Source organism: Hermetia illucens, chromosome 2 (assembly GCF_905115235.1).
Source record: "Hermetia illucens chromosome 2, iHerIll2.2.curated.20191125, whole genome shotgun sequence".
Taxonomy (NCBI): Eukaryota; Metazoa; Arthropoda; class Insecta; order Diptera; family Stratiomyidae; genus Hermetia; species Hermetia illucens.
The window spans coordinates 79,868,174-79,886,288 of record NC_051850.1 but is presented as its reverse complement, the minus strand read 5'-3'; the positions used below and the strand labels follow the sequence as shown (position 1 = coordinate 79,886,288).

The window sequence follows — 18,115 nt, the reverse complement described above, 5'->3', positions numbered from 1 at the left end:
CCGAGCAGCAATTTTGGCAGTTTAAGCCTACCTCTTTAGAATGTTCTTAATCGGCTTACTTCCTACTTCTGAGAATATTGCCTTACAGCTTTTACTGCTTGTTCTTTTAAAATTGCTCCTGCCGAGGCGACTAAACCTCTAAAGGAACTACCATATAGCTGGTTGACACACAGACAGTATATTTATACTTTATCAGCGTTTGAAATGCAGCATTAGGTAGGATGGAGCCTCGCTTGCACGGAATTCAATCAATTCGCCTTGCTGTTTACTTCCACAGAAATACTTTCAATAAAAGTTTTCTCGATCGGATGATATTCTGTATGCTCAAATCTTAACAATTTCCCACAGTCTTCCAGTGGTATTACACGTAGGCATCGTATGAATCTATCATCCACCATTGTCGGTCTTACAATGTCAGATGAAAGCGATTCCTCCATTACCATATTTGCTAGATACATATGCATAATTCGGCAAGTCCTCACAGGACCGGTGGAAACTGTCTTCTGACGGGCCAAGATTGTGTAGGGCCGGGCTGGGGAGTAGGCTCATCCAACTGACGAAGATCTGCTTGTCTGCTGGTCATGTGTCAGCGGCAAGTAGATCTGGCGGGGGATGGACCGAAGCAACAGCCCAGGGATCATCCTCCCTGCACAGAAGAAGGTGTTAATAGGACGCCAAGCCAAGGTGGAACAGCATACGCCGAGAGCTGTGTGGCCAATGGGGAGCTTGGTTTTTAGAATGCGAACTCTGAATATTGAAGAAGTTTCAAATAAGACCCTTACCCTGGTCGGGCCAGCCAGGGTGGACATTCTTCCCGGATTCGTGGGACCAAAACATGGCCTCAATTCCAAAAATACAAGGGGGTGATGCGAAGCGCATCATCGGAAGAAGAGCTGTTGGCATCCAGCCAGGAGACAGCAGAGCAGAGCAAAACACTGGGTGCCAGCCGTAGCACCGCTGTGCGCATTGCCGTCAAACTGGATATAGCGAGTACCAGACATAGCACTCCTAACCCGAAATCCTCGACGTTGGGGGATCCCTCGAAAGTGAAAGCCGACAAGAACGTCGGTAGCCGGAAACCGACTAAGAAGCGCGAGTCCGCTGGTGTCCAGCTCAAGAGCCAGTACCAGAAGGCCATGCATATTCTCAGCAAGATTGCTAAGAATAAGGAGGCCGGTACTGTCAACTTGCAGGATGAAAAAGACCTCGCTAAATACCAGGCGATTTTTGAAGAATACAATAGCAAACGCCTGGCAGACGAGAAGAAGGCGAAGCCCATCGCTCTGAAACGCAATCGATTTCAAGACGAGGTCGAATAAGATCACAAGCGGAGCAAAGTGGGCAAACTAGCGCTGGAGATGTAAACCAATTTTAAGGCCAGGCTTTTGGAGATGGCCACGGGAATAATCTCCTACTTTGATTGCTTTCAGATAGTCCGTGGGTTCCACGTTATAGCTGGCGCGGACCAATTCTCTAGGGACTGTCTCGGTTCATGCGTCGCTAAGATCAGCGACGCCTGGGAGGGAGTAAAGCTCAGTGTCATTCCCTACAATGAGATTCCCAAGAGACTGGTCGCTCGCATCTGGTTGCCGAAGATAAGCATGGATAAGGACCAACTGCGTCTTCAAAACTCCAGGATTCCAATGGACGACTGGGCTGTTATCCCCCCCGAACGTGTATATTTACATGGCTCACGACCGATCAGCTCCGCCAGAAAAACTACAACATTTGACGAACACGATAGCAACAAAGAAGGACAACCTGTTGATAGGCTGCGACGCCAATGCAAGGCACACGCTTTAGGACAGCTCGAAAATCAACGAGAGAGGTGAGTCATTCTTTGATTTTATTATTACTTTAAACCTATCGGTGTGTAACGGGGCAGTACACCAACCTTCTATTTCCGCAACTCAGAGAACTGTGACTGTGACTGTAACTGACAATGGGATTTTTAGGGTGGAGGACTGGAGACTGTCTGACCAGAGATCCTTCTCAGGTCACAGTTGAAGAAAGTGACAGTGAAGAAAGGTTAGTCAAGTAATTAAGAACGAACTCTCCGGTACGCAAATTGGTAAGATTGGCACGACAGACGAACTGGAGTCGAAGGTCGGGGCTCTGGAAAAGACATTCATTATCGCCTTTAAGGTCTCGTGCCCTACTAAATACAGCAAAAAGGCACTGCCACCGTGGTGGAATGAAGATTTCTCTAGCCTCAGGAAACTGACCAGAGAAATCTTCAACATCTATTACAGACATAATTATTGGCAGCCATACAAGGACTGCCTGAAGAAGTAAAAGTCGGCCATCAGGACCACCAAGAGGCGGTCTTAGTCGGACTATTGTCAGAATATCGAAAGCACCAGTAAATCCGCGAGGCTCAGAAAGATTCTGTCCAAGGAACATAAAAAAGTCGGAAAGCTCCTGAACGGAATCTTCTAGTGAAACTTTGGAGCCAGCGATAAGGACTGTGAGTCAGAACCTTGCTTGGAGGGTTTGCAGCCACCCCAGCTGTGCGAGACTATCAAATCGGTAATTACCGAGGATAAGATCGGCTGGGCTATAAACAGGTTCTTTGCATAGAAATCTCCAGGCCCAGTTGGCATGATGCTAATCATGCTACAGAAGCAGCAGGAAAGGGTTGTGCCGTGGCTTCTTGAAATTTAGCGGAGTTACATCTCTTTAGGATGCGTACAACAGTCCTGGAGACACGCACGAGTCGTTTTTTATACCGAAGGTGGGCAGGCGCGGTCATGAGTCCGCGAAGGACTTTCGACCAATCAGCCTAACCTCTTTCGTGCTGAAGACCCTAGATTGCATCCTGGACATCCACTTAAGGACGATTATGAAGAGAACGCCTTTCTCTAAGTCGCAGCATACCTATCTCAAAGGAAAATCCGCACAAACCACCCTCCACGAGGTAATTGGCACAGTTAAGCGGTCGCTGCAGTACAAGTAGTATACCCTAGCTGCCTTCTTGGATATAGAGGGAGTTTTCAATAACGTTAATACCAACGCCATGAAGGAGGCTTGACCAGTATTGGATTGGAGGGTTATCTTACGCATTGGATTATATCCATGCTAGGTACCAGGATAATGCAGTCGGATCTAGGAGGCAACAGGTTGACCAGAGCTGTGAACAGAGGCAGGCCCCAGGGTGGCGCCATCTCTCCTGTGCTCTGGTTAATAGTAATGGACGATGTGGCCGTCCATTATGAGCGATATCATGGAAGGAGCGTTGCAAAAGGTGTCCCTGTGGGCCGCAAGATGCGAACAAGGCTACGTGAATTTCACCTACCACGGCTGAATGAACAAAGATTGGTTCTTTCCTCTAATGTAAAGTATCTGGGTGTAATCCTGGAACCAAAGCTGAATTGGAGGTTAAACATAGAACTGCCTGCAAGGGAACCTTTGAAAAGAAATGGGGTCTCCGGTCGAGGATAGTTCTTTGGATGTACTCCCCTGTAGTGGGTCCGATGTTAACGTACGACTCTATTGTAAGGTTGCAGGCTTTGAGCCAAAAACACAATAGGATGAAACTCAATAGGATTCAAAGGACCGCGTGTAGGTGCTACTCAATGTACTTCTGTATCTACTCCCCCTAGACCTCTACATTAAATACTTTGCGGCGTGCAGTGCTGTCCGACTACGTGAGTCCGGATGCTGGGCAGCGAAGTCCTACAACCACAGCAAACTCCTAGACGAAGTACCGCGCGAGGCTCAGCATACTCTACAATTCGCATTGCCGAAGTTGCGGAGAAGGAAGAGAAACCCTCATGCACTCTCTCTGCGATTGCCTAGCTCTACCTAGAATCAGGCTACGGACATTGGGTAAACCATTCTTTGGGGACCTCATAGAGATTTCTAGCAGCAGGATGGGAGAGCTGCTTTCCTTTGTGAATGCTACGGGCTGGCTCTGAAGATTCGAGCCGGCTAGACTCTGCCTTCCTGCTCTCATAACAGCAGTCACGGTCTTAGCAGTTTGTGCCATCAAAATGGCGCACCACAGCGCTAATTGGGCTCCTCGGAGCGGCTACTGATGCCTAGCTACTTACTCTTATCCAAATATCGAATTTCATCCAGTATCATTTAAAGTTCTTTGCTGAAACTTGTACCAGAATCAAAGGTTTACTTATCAAGTTTACCACTAACTTCACCAATTAATTCATTAATACTGCTAATTTTATTCATTATTGAGGTGTATTCTCCATGAATCTTTTCAGATGATGCGGTTTTTTCATCCGGGAGCCTTTCCATCATACAATGAATATCTCTTTCCATTGTTTTAACCTTCTCTATTAATATTGCACTATCAGTGGTTGGAATCTTGCTAAGAGATTCAGTGGATGGTGGCGGCAAGTGGCACCTGAAACAATAATGGATTCTAAATTGTCATACATTCTTCGTTTCCTTGCGATTTGACTTATAATCACATCAATGAAGTGTTTAATAGAGGGATATGTATAAGTTTTCAAAATAACTTTCTCTACAGCAGTGTCGGATTGTTTTATGTTTTGTATAAATTCAGTCGGAAGAGCCCCGTAAGAAACTTCAGCTATGAGGTTATCTGTTAAATCAGCCTCGCCGGCAAATCTTTTCGTGCTAATTTTTTGTTTTGGCAATGCTTCTTCTGTAATTCCCACATACCAGGTATGGTTTAGTTTACACAATTTTGGTAACATATTTCGAAAACGTGCGTGTATGTTAAGATTAGTGAAAGCACTCCCCAGGCAAATATTATCCCAACCCCCGCTCAGAAACCAAAGAAGCAGAAGATACCGGTGATTACCAGATATTCATTAAATGTTCCTGTTCTGCTAAAGTCCCTTAAGGCAAAAGGGATAAAGGCAACGTTCAAGAACACGAGGGCGGATAAGACCCTCATTTTCGCCGAATCCATCGAGGATCACGGCAAAATCTTCGCTCTCATCAAAGAGCAAGGCTTAAACACCACAACTAGCACCCCTCAATCCCTGAGGACGCAGTCCCTCATTATTCGAGGATTACAACGGGAAACCGATGCTGTAGAAATTCTGGCGGAGCTCAAAGCTGAGCATCCGCAGCTTAAAATCCGGTCTGTAGCCAACTTCCTGACAAATCAGGACAAAGCTCTACATAAAGAGAATCCTTCTCTCCCAATGAAGTCTCAATCGGGACTTTTTATAGTGACCTTCGAGCCCTTTCAAGAGCTCAACGACGCCTTCAGGGTGAAATACATTCTACACCAGAAGGTTACCTTAGAAAAAATAAGACCGTTGGGACAGATTCAATGTTTCAATTGTCAAAATTTTGGGCACGTTGCTCAAAATTGTACAATTGTACATCGGTGCGTTAAATGCACCACAAAACATCCGCGTGGCGACTGCCCACGCCCCTCAACGGAGGTGCCGCAATGCTGCAACTGCGGCAAAGTCGGACATCCCGCCAGCTTCCGTGGTTGCCCAGCATATAAAGATATGCTGGCCCGAAAAGAAGCTGCCAAAGTCCGCAAATCCAAAGAAGCACAGCAGACCAAACAGGCAGTAGCACGTCGCAAAGTTTGGCCAAACCAGGCATATCTTACGCTGAAGCCATGAAACAATCACTGCCCCGCGTGGCCCCTGCACCTCCACCTCCAACAAAGTCTCTCCCAAACCAGCCGGCTGCATTCCGTGAATTGGTTGGAGCCCTCACCTCAGCCAGCACGAATGAACAACGGCAATTCGCTGCCATTAAACTTATTTTTAATTTATGGAGTTAAGCATCGTTACTTTTAACTCCGCGTCCCTTGTATCTCACGCCAAACGTGCCACTGCCCAAGTGTTGATCGACTCTCTGAAAGCAGACATTTATTGCGTTTCGGAGACCCATCTTAAAAGCAGGCATAACGTGAACTTCACCGGATATAATACCATCCGGGACGATAACAACACCGGCTCTGCCCTATTAATCAAAAAAGATTATGAATTCGAGGAAGTCGCCATAGACAACCTGCTAACCTGTTCCGCCGCGGCGGCTTTCATTAAAACGGCTGGCAATAAACGGATTCTCATTGTCTCCGTTTATATTAGGTGCCAATCTAGAAATGAGGAACTGGGCCATGACTTAAAAGTCTTGAGCGATCTCCAGTTGAAATCTAATTACCTTGTCTTTGGAGGCGACTTCAACTCCAGGCACACTTACTGGGGCGACGCGGCCATTAACTGTAATGGGAAAACCCTGCTCAAATGGATCCACGACCCTTTCTCGCCTACCAATCTCGTGATGATCTTGCCGAATTCTCCGTCAAGGCCCAGTAGTCAATCTATATTAGACTACTTCCTTCTGTCTATGGAAATGAAGCAAAGCTTTCAGGTAATATCATGTGATACCTTACCAGGCACCCTCACCTTTTTCTCTGAAAAAGAGAGTAATGACCACAATTAGGTCTTTCGCCCACACTGACTGGGATAAATTCAGGGCTGAGTTAGCACCAAAACTCAACTTGAAAAAGCTCTCAAATAATCGCAATCTGTCGGACAAAGAAATTGACGAGGCTATTAACTTGGCGTCTGACGTTATTGACACTGCTACACGCAGAAACTCTAAGCTGATAAAAGTCGATGAGTTTGAATTCAATACTCTTCCACATGAGATAATGCTCCACTTGAAAGTTAGGCAGATTTGGAGGCGTAATCTTAAGCGCACATTTCACGAGTACGGGAATAAAATAAATGCGGAATATAAAGCATTACTCTCCCGGATTAACTGTCTCAGTACGCTAATCCATGGTATGGTGGCGACCTTCCGTAGCAAGAAATTGACCCGCAAACTTGCAGACATTAAGCCTGGAGCTAATATGTTCCAAAATATCAACAGGCTAACCGGGAAATACAAAGCCCGCAACTTTGTTCTAACCCAAAACAAAGTGCGAGTCTGCAGTGATGCTGAGAAAGCAAAAACACTTGGGGAATTCTTCGAGCGACAACTCAACGCAACACCTCCGAGCAACAGAACGACTCTCACTAAGACTGTTGATTCAACAGTCAGAGATTTCACTTCTAGGAACTGCTACAGAATCACGTCTTTTTCTGCCCAGAACCCTTCCAACAAGCCTACTGATTCGAGCAAATTTCTGAGTTTATCACAACTCACTGCTATTACCCATAACCTTAACGGTAAAAAGTCAGCAGGCCCAGATGGAATTACGAATTTTGTCTTAAAAAATCTTCCAGTAGCCTCCATTAAGTTCCTGCTTGCGGTTTTTAATAACTGCATTAATAATGGCTACTTCCCATCCACCTGGAAAATAGCCAAAATTATAGCCATTCGCAAAGGAGGTGTCTCTTGTGAACCTGGTAACTTCAGACCCGTTTCACTTCTATCTAACCTGGGGAAGCTTTTTGAGAGAGCATGGACCGTAGGGCTGGTCCAACACTGCAATTTTAACAACATTATTCCAGACCATCAGTTCGGTTTCCGTGCTAAACACGGAACACAGCACGCCCTGAGCTACATCCACGATACTGTGGCCAGCAGACTTAGCGTCAATAACAAACCCACGGTAGCTTGCGCTCTGGATTTACAAAAGGTCTTTGATTCCGTCTGGATAAACGGGCTAATCTATAAACTGATCAAATACGAATTCCCAATCCCGACTATCAGACTTGCTATCAGTTTCTTCGAGGATAGACATTTTTACGTCAGTGTCGGAAATGAGATTTCCGATCTCTTGCCGGTTACTTCTGGGGTGCCGCAGAGATCCATTTCTGGTCCTATTTTATACAATATTTTCACTGCTGATGTTCCCTCCCCTGAGGTCGGTACAGAGCTTATTCAGTATGCCGACGACACACTCGTCTACTCCTCTAATTTTCGCCCAGACAAGGCAGTTAGCGATATAGAGGATTACTTGGTTGACCGCTGCTACTACTACCAGAGCTGGGGTATTAAAATTAACTCAACCAAAACACAAGTCTGTATCTTCAGGAGGAAATCTACATACTCGGGATCTAGATCTATCCACAGGAAGGCTAAACGCCTGAAACTGGAAATCGGGAATACAATAGTAAGAGGGTCGAAATCGATCAAATATCTAGGAATCAATTTCAACGAATTCCTAAGATTTAACGACCATGTTAAACTCGCCATTGGAAAAGCAAATGGTGCATTGCGCAAGATCTACTTTCTTCTTCGCAAAAAAGTGGGTCTAAGTACCAAAACTAAGCTGATCCTATATAAGACTCTCATCAGGCCCATCATATGCTACGGAGCCCCTTCGTGGATCACTTGCTCTTCGAAAGCCATGGATAAATGCATGTCTTTCGAACGCCGTGTATTAAGACATTGCACTGGATTGTCTTACAATTGGAAGACTAAGAAGTGCGGCAGGAACGCCATAGTATACCGGCGAGCAAATATAGACCCCATTAGAGAATATATTCTCAACATTACGGAGCGGTTTTTCAATAAACTTGAAAACCATCCAAACCCAAAAATTAGAAAACTGCATGAGCAGGGCAAAACAATCCCACTAGCGACTTTCCTTAGGCCGTGCCAGATACTGAACCCTGACCTAAAATCAATAATCCTGTCCCTCTTCGACACACCTTGCCTGGTAGGCGTGAAAAGAGGCTAAGCACTATATAAATATTAAGTGCTATTGTATATAGTAGAATTAAGTATTTATGTAAGTAGAAATAAGGTAGATGTAAGTAAGTAAAACAAAACCTTCTCGCGTCATTAGTGCGGACGCAGTTTTGAAAATAGGTTAAGTAATGTTTTAATTAAATACAAAGCCAAGGAACGTTGTAAATTACAGTTTGTTTTTACACAATAAAGTTAATTACAGAGAAGATGGGGTAGGCCAAACAATGTATAGTCACCCATTGTAATAATTCTAAGCTAGCTAAGCTAATTCTAAGCTACTTTTAAGCAAAATGTACCAGATGTAAGAAACTAATTAGAAATAAATAAAATGAAATGAAAAAATGCGTGTGTGTTATCAGGTAAAAGAGCAATAAACTGTTGCTTAGTCGGGAAATATAAAAGTTATTGCTTCCTTTCCCAATCAAAATCCGGTACACTAGCGGCTCGCTCCCTTCTATGTACCTTTCAAACGTTCACTTTGTCTTGCAGTTTTTTTCACTGGAAATGATGTTTCACATTGGCCAGGATCTAAACGTGAAGGTTTTAATATAGTCTTCTTGATAGCTCCTTTTTTGCTTCCTTTGATACTCTTCTTCTTCCCTCTCCTCTAACTTCCCCATAGCTCTGGCAACTTCGCCGGGACTCATGTCCATAGGAACTGTTTATTGAGTTATACCATCATCAGCTGTTATTATCCTATAATCATCCGTGCCTGATTTACTTTGTACTAGTTTTCTGCATTTTCGGTTGCTGAATGTTTTTTTGCAATACTACTTGCTGATAAATATCGTTTAGCTACAGGTGAAAGAGATTTTCTGGGTGGCGTTATTTCTTCAGCCTCTGCCTTAAAATATTTATCTTCCGTCACCGTCCCTATCTGGTGATGTCTGGGTTGACAAATTTTCTTTAAAAATCAATCTTGTCTGGGTCTGATTGTTTCGAAGACCTGCTTTTTTGCCCAAACCTCTACTAGCTGCTTGAAAATCGACTTTTAGTTCTGGAACATGTGTACCTTGTCGCTTGATTATCTCGCACAATATATTCTTGTTGTCCTTTCATCGTCTCACTTTCGACACCATATCGGTCGGAAATCTAAGGATTTCGTTTATACCTTGAATTAAATCCACCAGCAAATAACTATGTGATATCTTTATATATTTTCACTAGCTCTCTACTATTGTCTGGATAAATCTGTTTTACAAAAGAAAGTGACTTTTGTCAAGCCGGTTTTTGAAAAGTACTAAGTATTTGCAATTAAGCGATGTGTCACGATAAAATTTGCCTTGATGAAGCACATTTTGTGTGACTAAAACAACTGAAAACTTACGATGAATTGATGATTTTGTGAAAAGCTCACACACCTGCCTTTAAAAAGCATTCAAAATCATGTCGTCTAATACAACTAGTGTCCGCTCATTTTTGACGCTGGCAAACTCATCTGGAATAGAATCCAAGTATTCAATGTCTGCAAACGATAAGTTTGAAAGTTGTATTAGAGATGTGTCGATTAGAAGATTTTCTATAAATGTTGTCTGTCCGCATCCTGGAGGACCGGCAAGCACCATTGCAAACGGATGAATATACTTTAACATAGTTCTTATCTCACGTGCAAAAACACTGGTACAATCAACAGGAAAATGAAATCCAAGGCGATATTTAACTCATTATGAAAATGAGTAGGAATCAGGTTATCAACGAGTTACATAAAGCGGCTCGGAGAAATTTTAGACGCCAGGGTGACGTTATTAAAGGTGACTTATGACAGGCAAATTTGGTTGATATAAGTGCATTTTTGACTGATAACCAAGGATTCAAATTTCTCCTTTCAGTCATCGAAGTGGCAAGAGAGACAATTCTAAACCAAAAACGTGTACCAAGAAGCTTGTAGGCAGATGATGACAAATAATTTTGTAATAAAACGTTTAAACAGTTGATGAAAAAATTCGAGATCAAACACTACTCTACTTACAGCTCCTTGAAAGCGTCAATTCTAGAAAGATTTAATCGTACCCTAAAACATTTTATTTGGAAAGAATTCAGTATGAACAGGAACTACCGTTGGATCAATTTGTCGGCAGATTAATAGAGAAATATAATATGACCAAACATCGTACCATTAAAATGAAGCCGGTAGATGTTGGCCCATAAAACGAAATCAAGTTAAATTTTGACGATAGAAAGACGCCAAAATTGTCAAAAAAGTGTTTTTTTTTACACAAATTTATAAGACTATGTTATGTGCTATTTCTGCCTATGCCCACATTTTAGATGTACAGTAGAAAAGATATATCAATAAGTGTATCCATATTGTTCATTCTATAGAATATTGAATGATGTATGTGTAAATAAGTATAATAAAATAAATATTTGAAATTTTTCAGCGAACTTTTCCATTTAAATTTAATCCCATTACCTAAGTCAGCAATGATAACCGCAGAATCTTCATCGGCTAAACCAATCGCCTCAAGTCTGCAGCGAAGCCTACCATCTAAGACCCGCGTCATAGCTTCCCGCTGTAATCCCCACAAACCACACTTCAACAAGGCAATCACCACAAACACCAATACCTAGAAAAAGCACTCCAAAAAGATCGATAGCCCCTATACAGGCACCCGAAATAACTTGACTCTCCCCAAAAAGCACTCGGAAAGGATCGCTATCTCATATACGCACTAAACCAGCTTAATAACCCGCAAAAGGCTCGCTCCAGAGACGGAGCGAGCGAGACAGCATGGAAGCTTAAAAGCTTTATCATGCTATATCACTCTAACACACAGAACCTATTGGGAGGGTATCCCACTTACTACTTAGAGTATCCTCTTGTCTTAGACCATTGTTGATGTTGAATGGTCTTCAGAGTGATCCTGCTGCTTTTATCTGGGCTCGCACATTGGTCACAGTCAGCCGAGTCAGTGTTATCAATTTCGTCTCTCATAGCCATGTACAGTTTCGCCCTGGTTATACCATCATAGGCGGCTTTAAAATCGGGTTTTTACATTGCTTGCCGCTCAGAGAAAGTCTATTCTGATTTGCCTGGAGTGAAACCTCTTTGGTATGGGCAAAGATGATCCGGGCGTATGGAGCTGCCGGGCCTAGCAAGATAGAGAAGAATATTTTATAAATGGTATTCAGCAACATGATACCTTTATAATTGCTTCACTGCGTGATATCGCCCTTTTTATGTATGGGACAGATAATGCCTCGTTGCCAGTTGTCAGGTATTGATACACTATCCCGCCTTGAATATGAGTCAATGACCCGCTTGATGTAATTGGTCGCCTCCATATTTAATCAATTCGGCTTTAATTCCATCTGCTCCTGGCGACCGATGAATTGCACGGACTGTTTCTTCCATGCTTGGTAGTGGCAGCATTTGTCCGTCGTCTTCAGTTGGCGTGACCTTGCAACTCGCCGATAATTTGGTTGACCAGTTCATCGAAATACTCAACCTATCGCTCCAATGTTTCTATTCTAACGAAAATTAGATTTCCCCCTTTGTCTCGGCTGACTTGATGGTAAAACTTCTGCTCCTGGTGCGGTTGCTTCCTATATTTTTCGAGTTCACAGATCTGTTGGTTCTCCCAGGCTTCCTTTTTGCGTCTGTGAAGTTGCTTCTTCGCTCGACGGAGTTCGTGATAGGACTCTGCACGTGCCCGCTTCCTTTGAGAATGCAACATTACTCGGTATGAAATATTTTTCCGTTCCGTTGCTTGCTTAAATTCATCGTCGAACCAATCGTTCCGACTTTTCTTGCACCTGGGGCCGAGTAAGTTTGTGGCCCTTCAGGTGGTTGTCAAGATGATTTGTTCATGCTTCATCTCCAGGGTATCTGTTGACTGCGGTTATCGCGGCATCCATTTATATGTGTTACGGTGGGCTTTTTTGCGGATAGCTTCAGTATTCACTATCACCCGATGGTCAGTTTGGTTGAAAGTGGTCCCATCTAGAGAGGCCCACGCTTTCCGCGCAAATCAGGAACTTCCAACAACCATCTCGTGCGGTACTGCTAACTGTATAATCTGCAGCCTGGTATTCTCATATAAGTTATTGGAGCCAACGAATCGCCTGAATACGGACTGCGTCCCTGTTTGACTGTTAAAATCACCAAGTATGATTTTGATATCATACTTGGGACAGATTTCAAAGGTCCGCTCAGCTGCCTCATAGAAGGTATCGTTCTCCGACTCTGCAGTCTTCTCTGTAGAAGCGTGAACGTTAATGATGTTTATATTTCTAAATTTACCTCGCAAACGAAGAGAGCATAGCCTTTCGCGTATGTTTTCAAAGCCGACAACAGCAGGTTTCAGTTTCTGCCTGACTAAGAAACCTACTCGGAGCGCTCATCTCCAGAAAACCGGTCCCTGTCCAACGCATCTCTTGCAGCGCTGTTACATAAGCCTTATATTGGAACAGGGTATCGGCTAGCTGCTGAGCAGCAATCGGTCTGTAGAGGGAGTGCACGTTCCATAAGAAAATGAGCAAATCGTTATTCCTTTTTCGTTGCCGGGTTCATCGTTGTAAAATCCATCCTGTCCGAGGCTTTTTCGGCCCTCTATACATTGCCTCTCACGAGCTACAAAAGACGAATAATCCTATGCAGACCAGCTCCTCCGTTGCTTCAAAACGCTTCTTCGCTACCCACAGGACAGAATTTGAACTCTGATAGATTCTCTAAAACCACCCTAAATCGTTGTTCATTAGGAAACGCTGTTTCATTAGTCCTCTATATTGTCGTCGTGGGCCTAGAACGAGCTTCAACCAATAGATGTGATGAACCAAATTCCAACGAGTCTACGTTCCAAATCATAAGAAGAAAGATATTTTGCCAATACCCTTTCTATGGTCATGTATGTGGATGGTTCTGCAATAGAACTACAAAACTAATCTTGCCTAATTTTCGATTATTTAGAGGGGGAAGGGAATGAATGCATTTATGGAATATTGATTAATCACAATCAACTATTTTGATGTTCATTTACAATAATAACAAATTACAAAAAATTAAAAGGATTTTTACTTTTTATCAACTCCTCCCATTAGTTTGGCTTCCAAGTGAAATGAAAATTAAAACCATACATACACCTTCAAGAAAGTATTCTATTTACTTATACAACAAAATTCCTCCAGAGCTTTACACAGTTTCTCAATAGCATCGACTAAAACCTCTTTAGTATGAAAAGCAATAGAAATACGAAAACAGTTCCTAAATCTTCCGTGTACAGAAAATCTTTCGCCAGGAATAACGTAGACTTTATATTTTTCGACACAGAACTCATTGAATTCGACAGCATCAAGATGCTTTGGTAATTCAATCCAAATGAAATAGCCTCCAGCCGGTTCCATAAATGTACAATTTAATGGTAATTTACTGTGCAATACTGCACATACTGACAGCATTCGTTCTTTATATTTCGTTGACATATACGTAATATGTTCTTGAGCAAGTCCTAACTGAAGACTGCTAGCTACAACTCCAGCTACATAATTATTTGTGCAACCACCACTTTGCAAAATTCCACTGGAATCAATTTAAATTATTCTTCCTAATTTGTTACAAGCAAATTTTCAGAGCGTACCTAGCTTTAAGAATTTCAACACATCTTGGGGGACACTCCATCCACCCTAGACGAATGCCGGGGGCGATAATCTTCGAAAATGTTCCATTTGAAATAACGTTTCCTCTGTAATCTTCGGCAGTGAAACTATCAAAGGCGTAAAGTCGTTTTGGCGGACTATTTTTATAATATAGTAAATTGTAAACGTCGTCGCAAGCTACGAGTATATCAAATTCTTTTGCTAAGGTAATCAGCTCCTTACAGATTTCTGCAAGAAAAAATGAGAGTATAAATATCATAAAAGAAAAATATATAAATGGAAATGAAAAAATGCTAATAAAAAATTCCCTTCTCTCCGTGACTATGGTATAACCAATAAACTAGCACATCATTTTATGTTGACTAATATTTTTCTGATTGATACGTGTTTTATACTCTTCCGTTGTAGGACGAATTAAACAGGGTTGTTGATAATATTTCAAAATATAGTAATATCCCATTGTTAACTTTACTCGAGCAGATCTCGAGATTGGAAATTTACGAAAAATCATACCACTCGTACCATATATTTTCGAATTTGCAAATTGGGAGCAGACACATAAACGGTTGGATAGGCAGACGTTAGATGGATTTTAAGAACTTTTTTGCAAACACTTCACCGGCGGTGCAAACTACAGTGCCATAGGCCACATATTAAGAAGGTGGAGGAATTCTATTGCTAGTTATCCACGCAGTAGGAACCACTGCTCACAATGGTCGATAAGTGCATAGTGCGGGGTAGCGAGGTCGAGGAACTAACGATCAATCAATTCGCCCGTCATTCATTCTAGCTTTATTAATCTGATTTTTTCCTGTAAACACAAATAGTACGCAATTCTTGTTTCAAACGCTTATCAAAACTATAAAGTGGAAACTCAGAACAATGGTCAATGCGGTTTTTCTTTTTATCAATTTTCGAGTGGTACTGGAGACCATTTCATTCTCCCATGTCGTATTGAACAACATCGTTCACAAGGCAGATGGGATTTCGACCATGAGTAGAGGACACATGACATAACTGTACTATTGAAGGAATTTTTCCCGCAGCTTCTCGATCTGCATTCAGATTTCTTCATTTTTGACATGGTCGCAACGAGTTACACGGCTGATAAGTTCAGCTTGGTTTCCATAACCTTAGAAGTACTATTTTCGCAGCATGATTCATATATACTTACCGTCAGAAAAAAGGATACCAGTCGGATTATGGTATGTAGGAATGGCATAATACATTCCCCAGAACAATTTAGTATTCGATTTAAATTGATGTTGGGATAACAGTTTACGTAGTTCAAAGATATTTACCCCATTTTTGGTAAGTGATACTGTAATAGATAAATATAATTATTTTGTGAGCACGATGAAAAAAATGAATTTAAAATGTTTACCAGGAATTATTTTCATATTGGAAAATTGTCGGAATACATCTAAGGCAATCATGTAAGTGACCTCATCAACAAACACAAATCCCGCCATGTCGATTAGCGTTGACAGGATAATATGCATCCCATGGGAAGCACCACATGTCACAACTATGTCCTCACTATATTTTCAGAATGATTAAGATAAATTTCAAATTCAATTATAAACAGGGAAAAGAATTGATTTACCTATGGACCTTGTCACTATACGCATTACTCAAAAATGAAGCCAACTCCATTCGAACTTCATAGCTTCCTGGCGCAGGGCCATATTGGAATAAGAATGAATTTGTTTTTAACTCAATATCCTGAAAATAAATTTTCTTTACCATTACCAATACTTGCAATGATTTCTAACAGCATATTGTCTACTCAATTCCCTTTAGGATTAGCCACATATAAGATGCTAACTTAATTGCAAAGTTTCCGGAATTACTTGGGACGCTGCTCCTACTGAATCGGATTTTCCGGAAAAAATAATGGTGTATCACATAATCTCATAATTATCTTCGAATTAATCACCAAACCCGCAATGAATACCATCTAAATTCACCAAGTTCACTTGATGTGGTTTCCCGCGATTCTAAGTTGAAACACTGAAATTCTAGTGACTAAATTATTTTGCATAACGTCACAACTCGAGGCAAGAAACTTCAGTAGCCTGGCAACTGGCAGTTATTCATAAAAATATAAAACTGTCAATATTAATTTCCGCGTGAAATGCCAAGGACAATAAAATATTGTTTCGTGCCTTACTGCACAAATAACTCCGAAAGGAGATTTTTGGAAGAAGTGATTCGCCATCGTCCCACGGAATCCAGTTTTTTTCTTTTGTGTAAACACAAAACCTTATTAAAATCGGTTTACTGTCTGTTTGTCTGTCCGTCTGTCTGTCTGTCCGTCACAAACATTTTTCTCGGAGACGGTTATAGTGATTGACACCAAATTTGGTAGAAAGATGGAAACTGTGAACGCTTACACATACAGTGAGTTGCATCCTTTTACGTTGAATTTAAGGGGGGTCCCCATACATGCACAACGGGGGTGTAAAATTTCTTTTCATCAAATAAAGTCATGTGGGGTATCAAATTAAAGGTCTCGATTAGTGCTTTCCGAAGTCGGTCTTAGTTTTGGCATTTGTTGGAAAGGTGGGACGTACGGGAGGTTGAAAGTGATCATTCCTTTAAGGGGGTCATTCTCAGAAACTACCAAACCGAAAAATCTGAAAAAAATCAGGAGGCTGCCACTACATGGTGCCTGGCCTCCGAAATAATCTCCAAACCGATATCAGTTCAAATAAAGTTAATAATAGTATATTACTATAATTTTTTGTAATTGGCAGGAAACCCCCAACCCCTCACCCATGTGTTCCTTCAAGAAACCTAAGGTTTATGGACTAGGTATTGCAGATTAATGATCAGTTAAGTTTTTATGGGCAAAAATCGCATTCTATTTTTTCTCGAAACTGCGTATTGAAAATCTGCTACCACCATAGTCCAAAATCTATCCAGGGATGGTCTTTGGAATTTTCAGGACTTATTCAGAAAATATTTCTACGGTCTGCAAACTTGGATAATTCCGATTCATTCAGTAGGTTTTTTTATTCATTAAAGAAGCCTTAAAAATCACCAAAATTCACAAATAGGCATCAAAAATTTAGCTTTTAATATTTTTTAATAATCCTAGTTTGCGGACTGTAGTCATATCTGCACGTTAAAATGGCGTTTACTTTTTTCGTTAAGATGATCGCAGCGCCCCTAGGGCGCAGCAGAAAAACACCTTTTTTTGCTCTGTATTTCGATAATGATCTATAATTTTAGACCGGATGACCCCTTCAAGTTTCCAGTTCGATTCTTCTTCCGAAAATAATGTGCGGCGAACAATAGATACGATGATTTAAATAATGTTCATAAAATTGTTCAAAGGTGCCGGATAACACATCTGAACATTTGAGATTGGTTTTAGCTTTATCTAAACTGGGTTACGGTGTAAAAATTCAACATATGATTGATGCTCATTGCAGATCATCACTTATTGTTGGTATATTTGTATATATTCTATGAATGTTTTTGCATGCTATGTTGGTGTCTTTAAAATAATTTAAATTTCCTTTATTTACGCAGTTATTTATTTTTCACATGCAAAATATATATTTTATGGTTTTGCTTCCCAACCAAAGCCGCTACCCTACAATATACCGTAGGCCTATATTGTACCGCTGCGGTCTTGAATGAAGTGTTCTAACACCTTTCAAGACTCATATCCAATTGGATTGTCACGTCAGTGATTATTATTTCCGAGTTATCAGAATCTCGGCCTCTGGTTGTCGTGGCCGGTGGTCGCAACATCGAGCAAGTTTGTAGAATAGAATACTTTTACATGATTTGAACCAAACTGTGTAAGAGTTGCAGGACATAAATTAAAGTCGTGAAGGATTTAGGTACAATACCCGCGGCTGACAATATTATGGGAACAGCAACTACCCGCTCGAGGTGCCAA

General features: G+C 41.6%; 1 protein-coding gene across 4 annotated transcripts in view; it reads right to left on the bottom strand.

The window, feature by feature from the left end:
* Positions 1 to 13,681: 13,681 nt before the first annotated feature.
* LOC119648960 (uncharacterized protein YER152C) overlaps positions 13,682 to 18,115 on the bottom strand; it is a 33,271-nt gene continuing 28,837 nt past the window's right edge. For all 4 annotated transcript variants that reach the window (XM_038050879.1, XM_038050880.1, XM_038050881.1 and 1 more), the window contains exons 2-6: positions 15,806 to 15,924; positions 15,584 to 15,738; positions 15,374 to 15,520; positions 14,181 to 14,427; positions 13,682 to 14,122 (exon numbers count right to left, since the gene is read on the bottom strand). In XM_038050879.1, the coding sequence (XP_037906807.1) occupies positions 13,702 to 14,122; positions 14,181 to 14,427; positions 15,374 to 15,520; positions 15,584 to 15,738; positions 15,806 to 15,924 (1,089 nt within the window). In that variant the 3' untranslated portion in view covers positions 13,682 to 13,701. The remainder of the gene's footprint in view (positions 14,123 to 14,180; positions 14,428 to 15,373; positions 15,521 to 15,583; positions 15,739 to 15,805; positions 15,925 to 18,115) is intronic.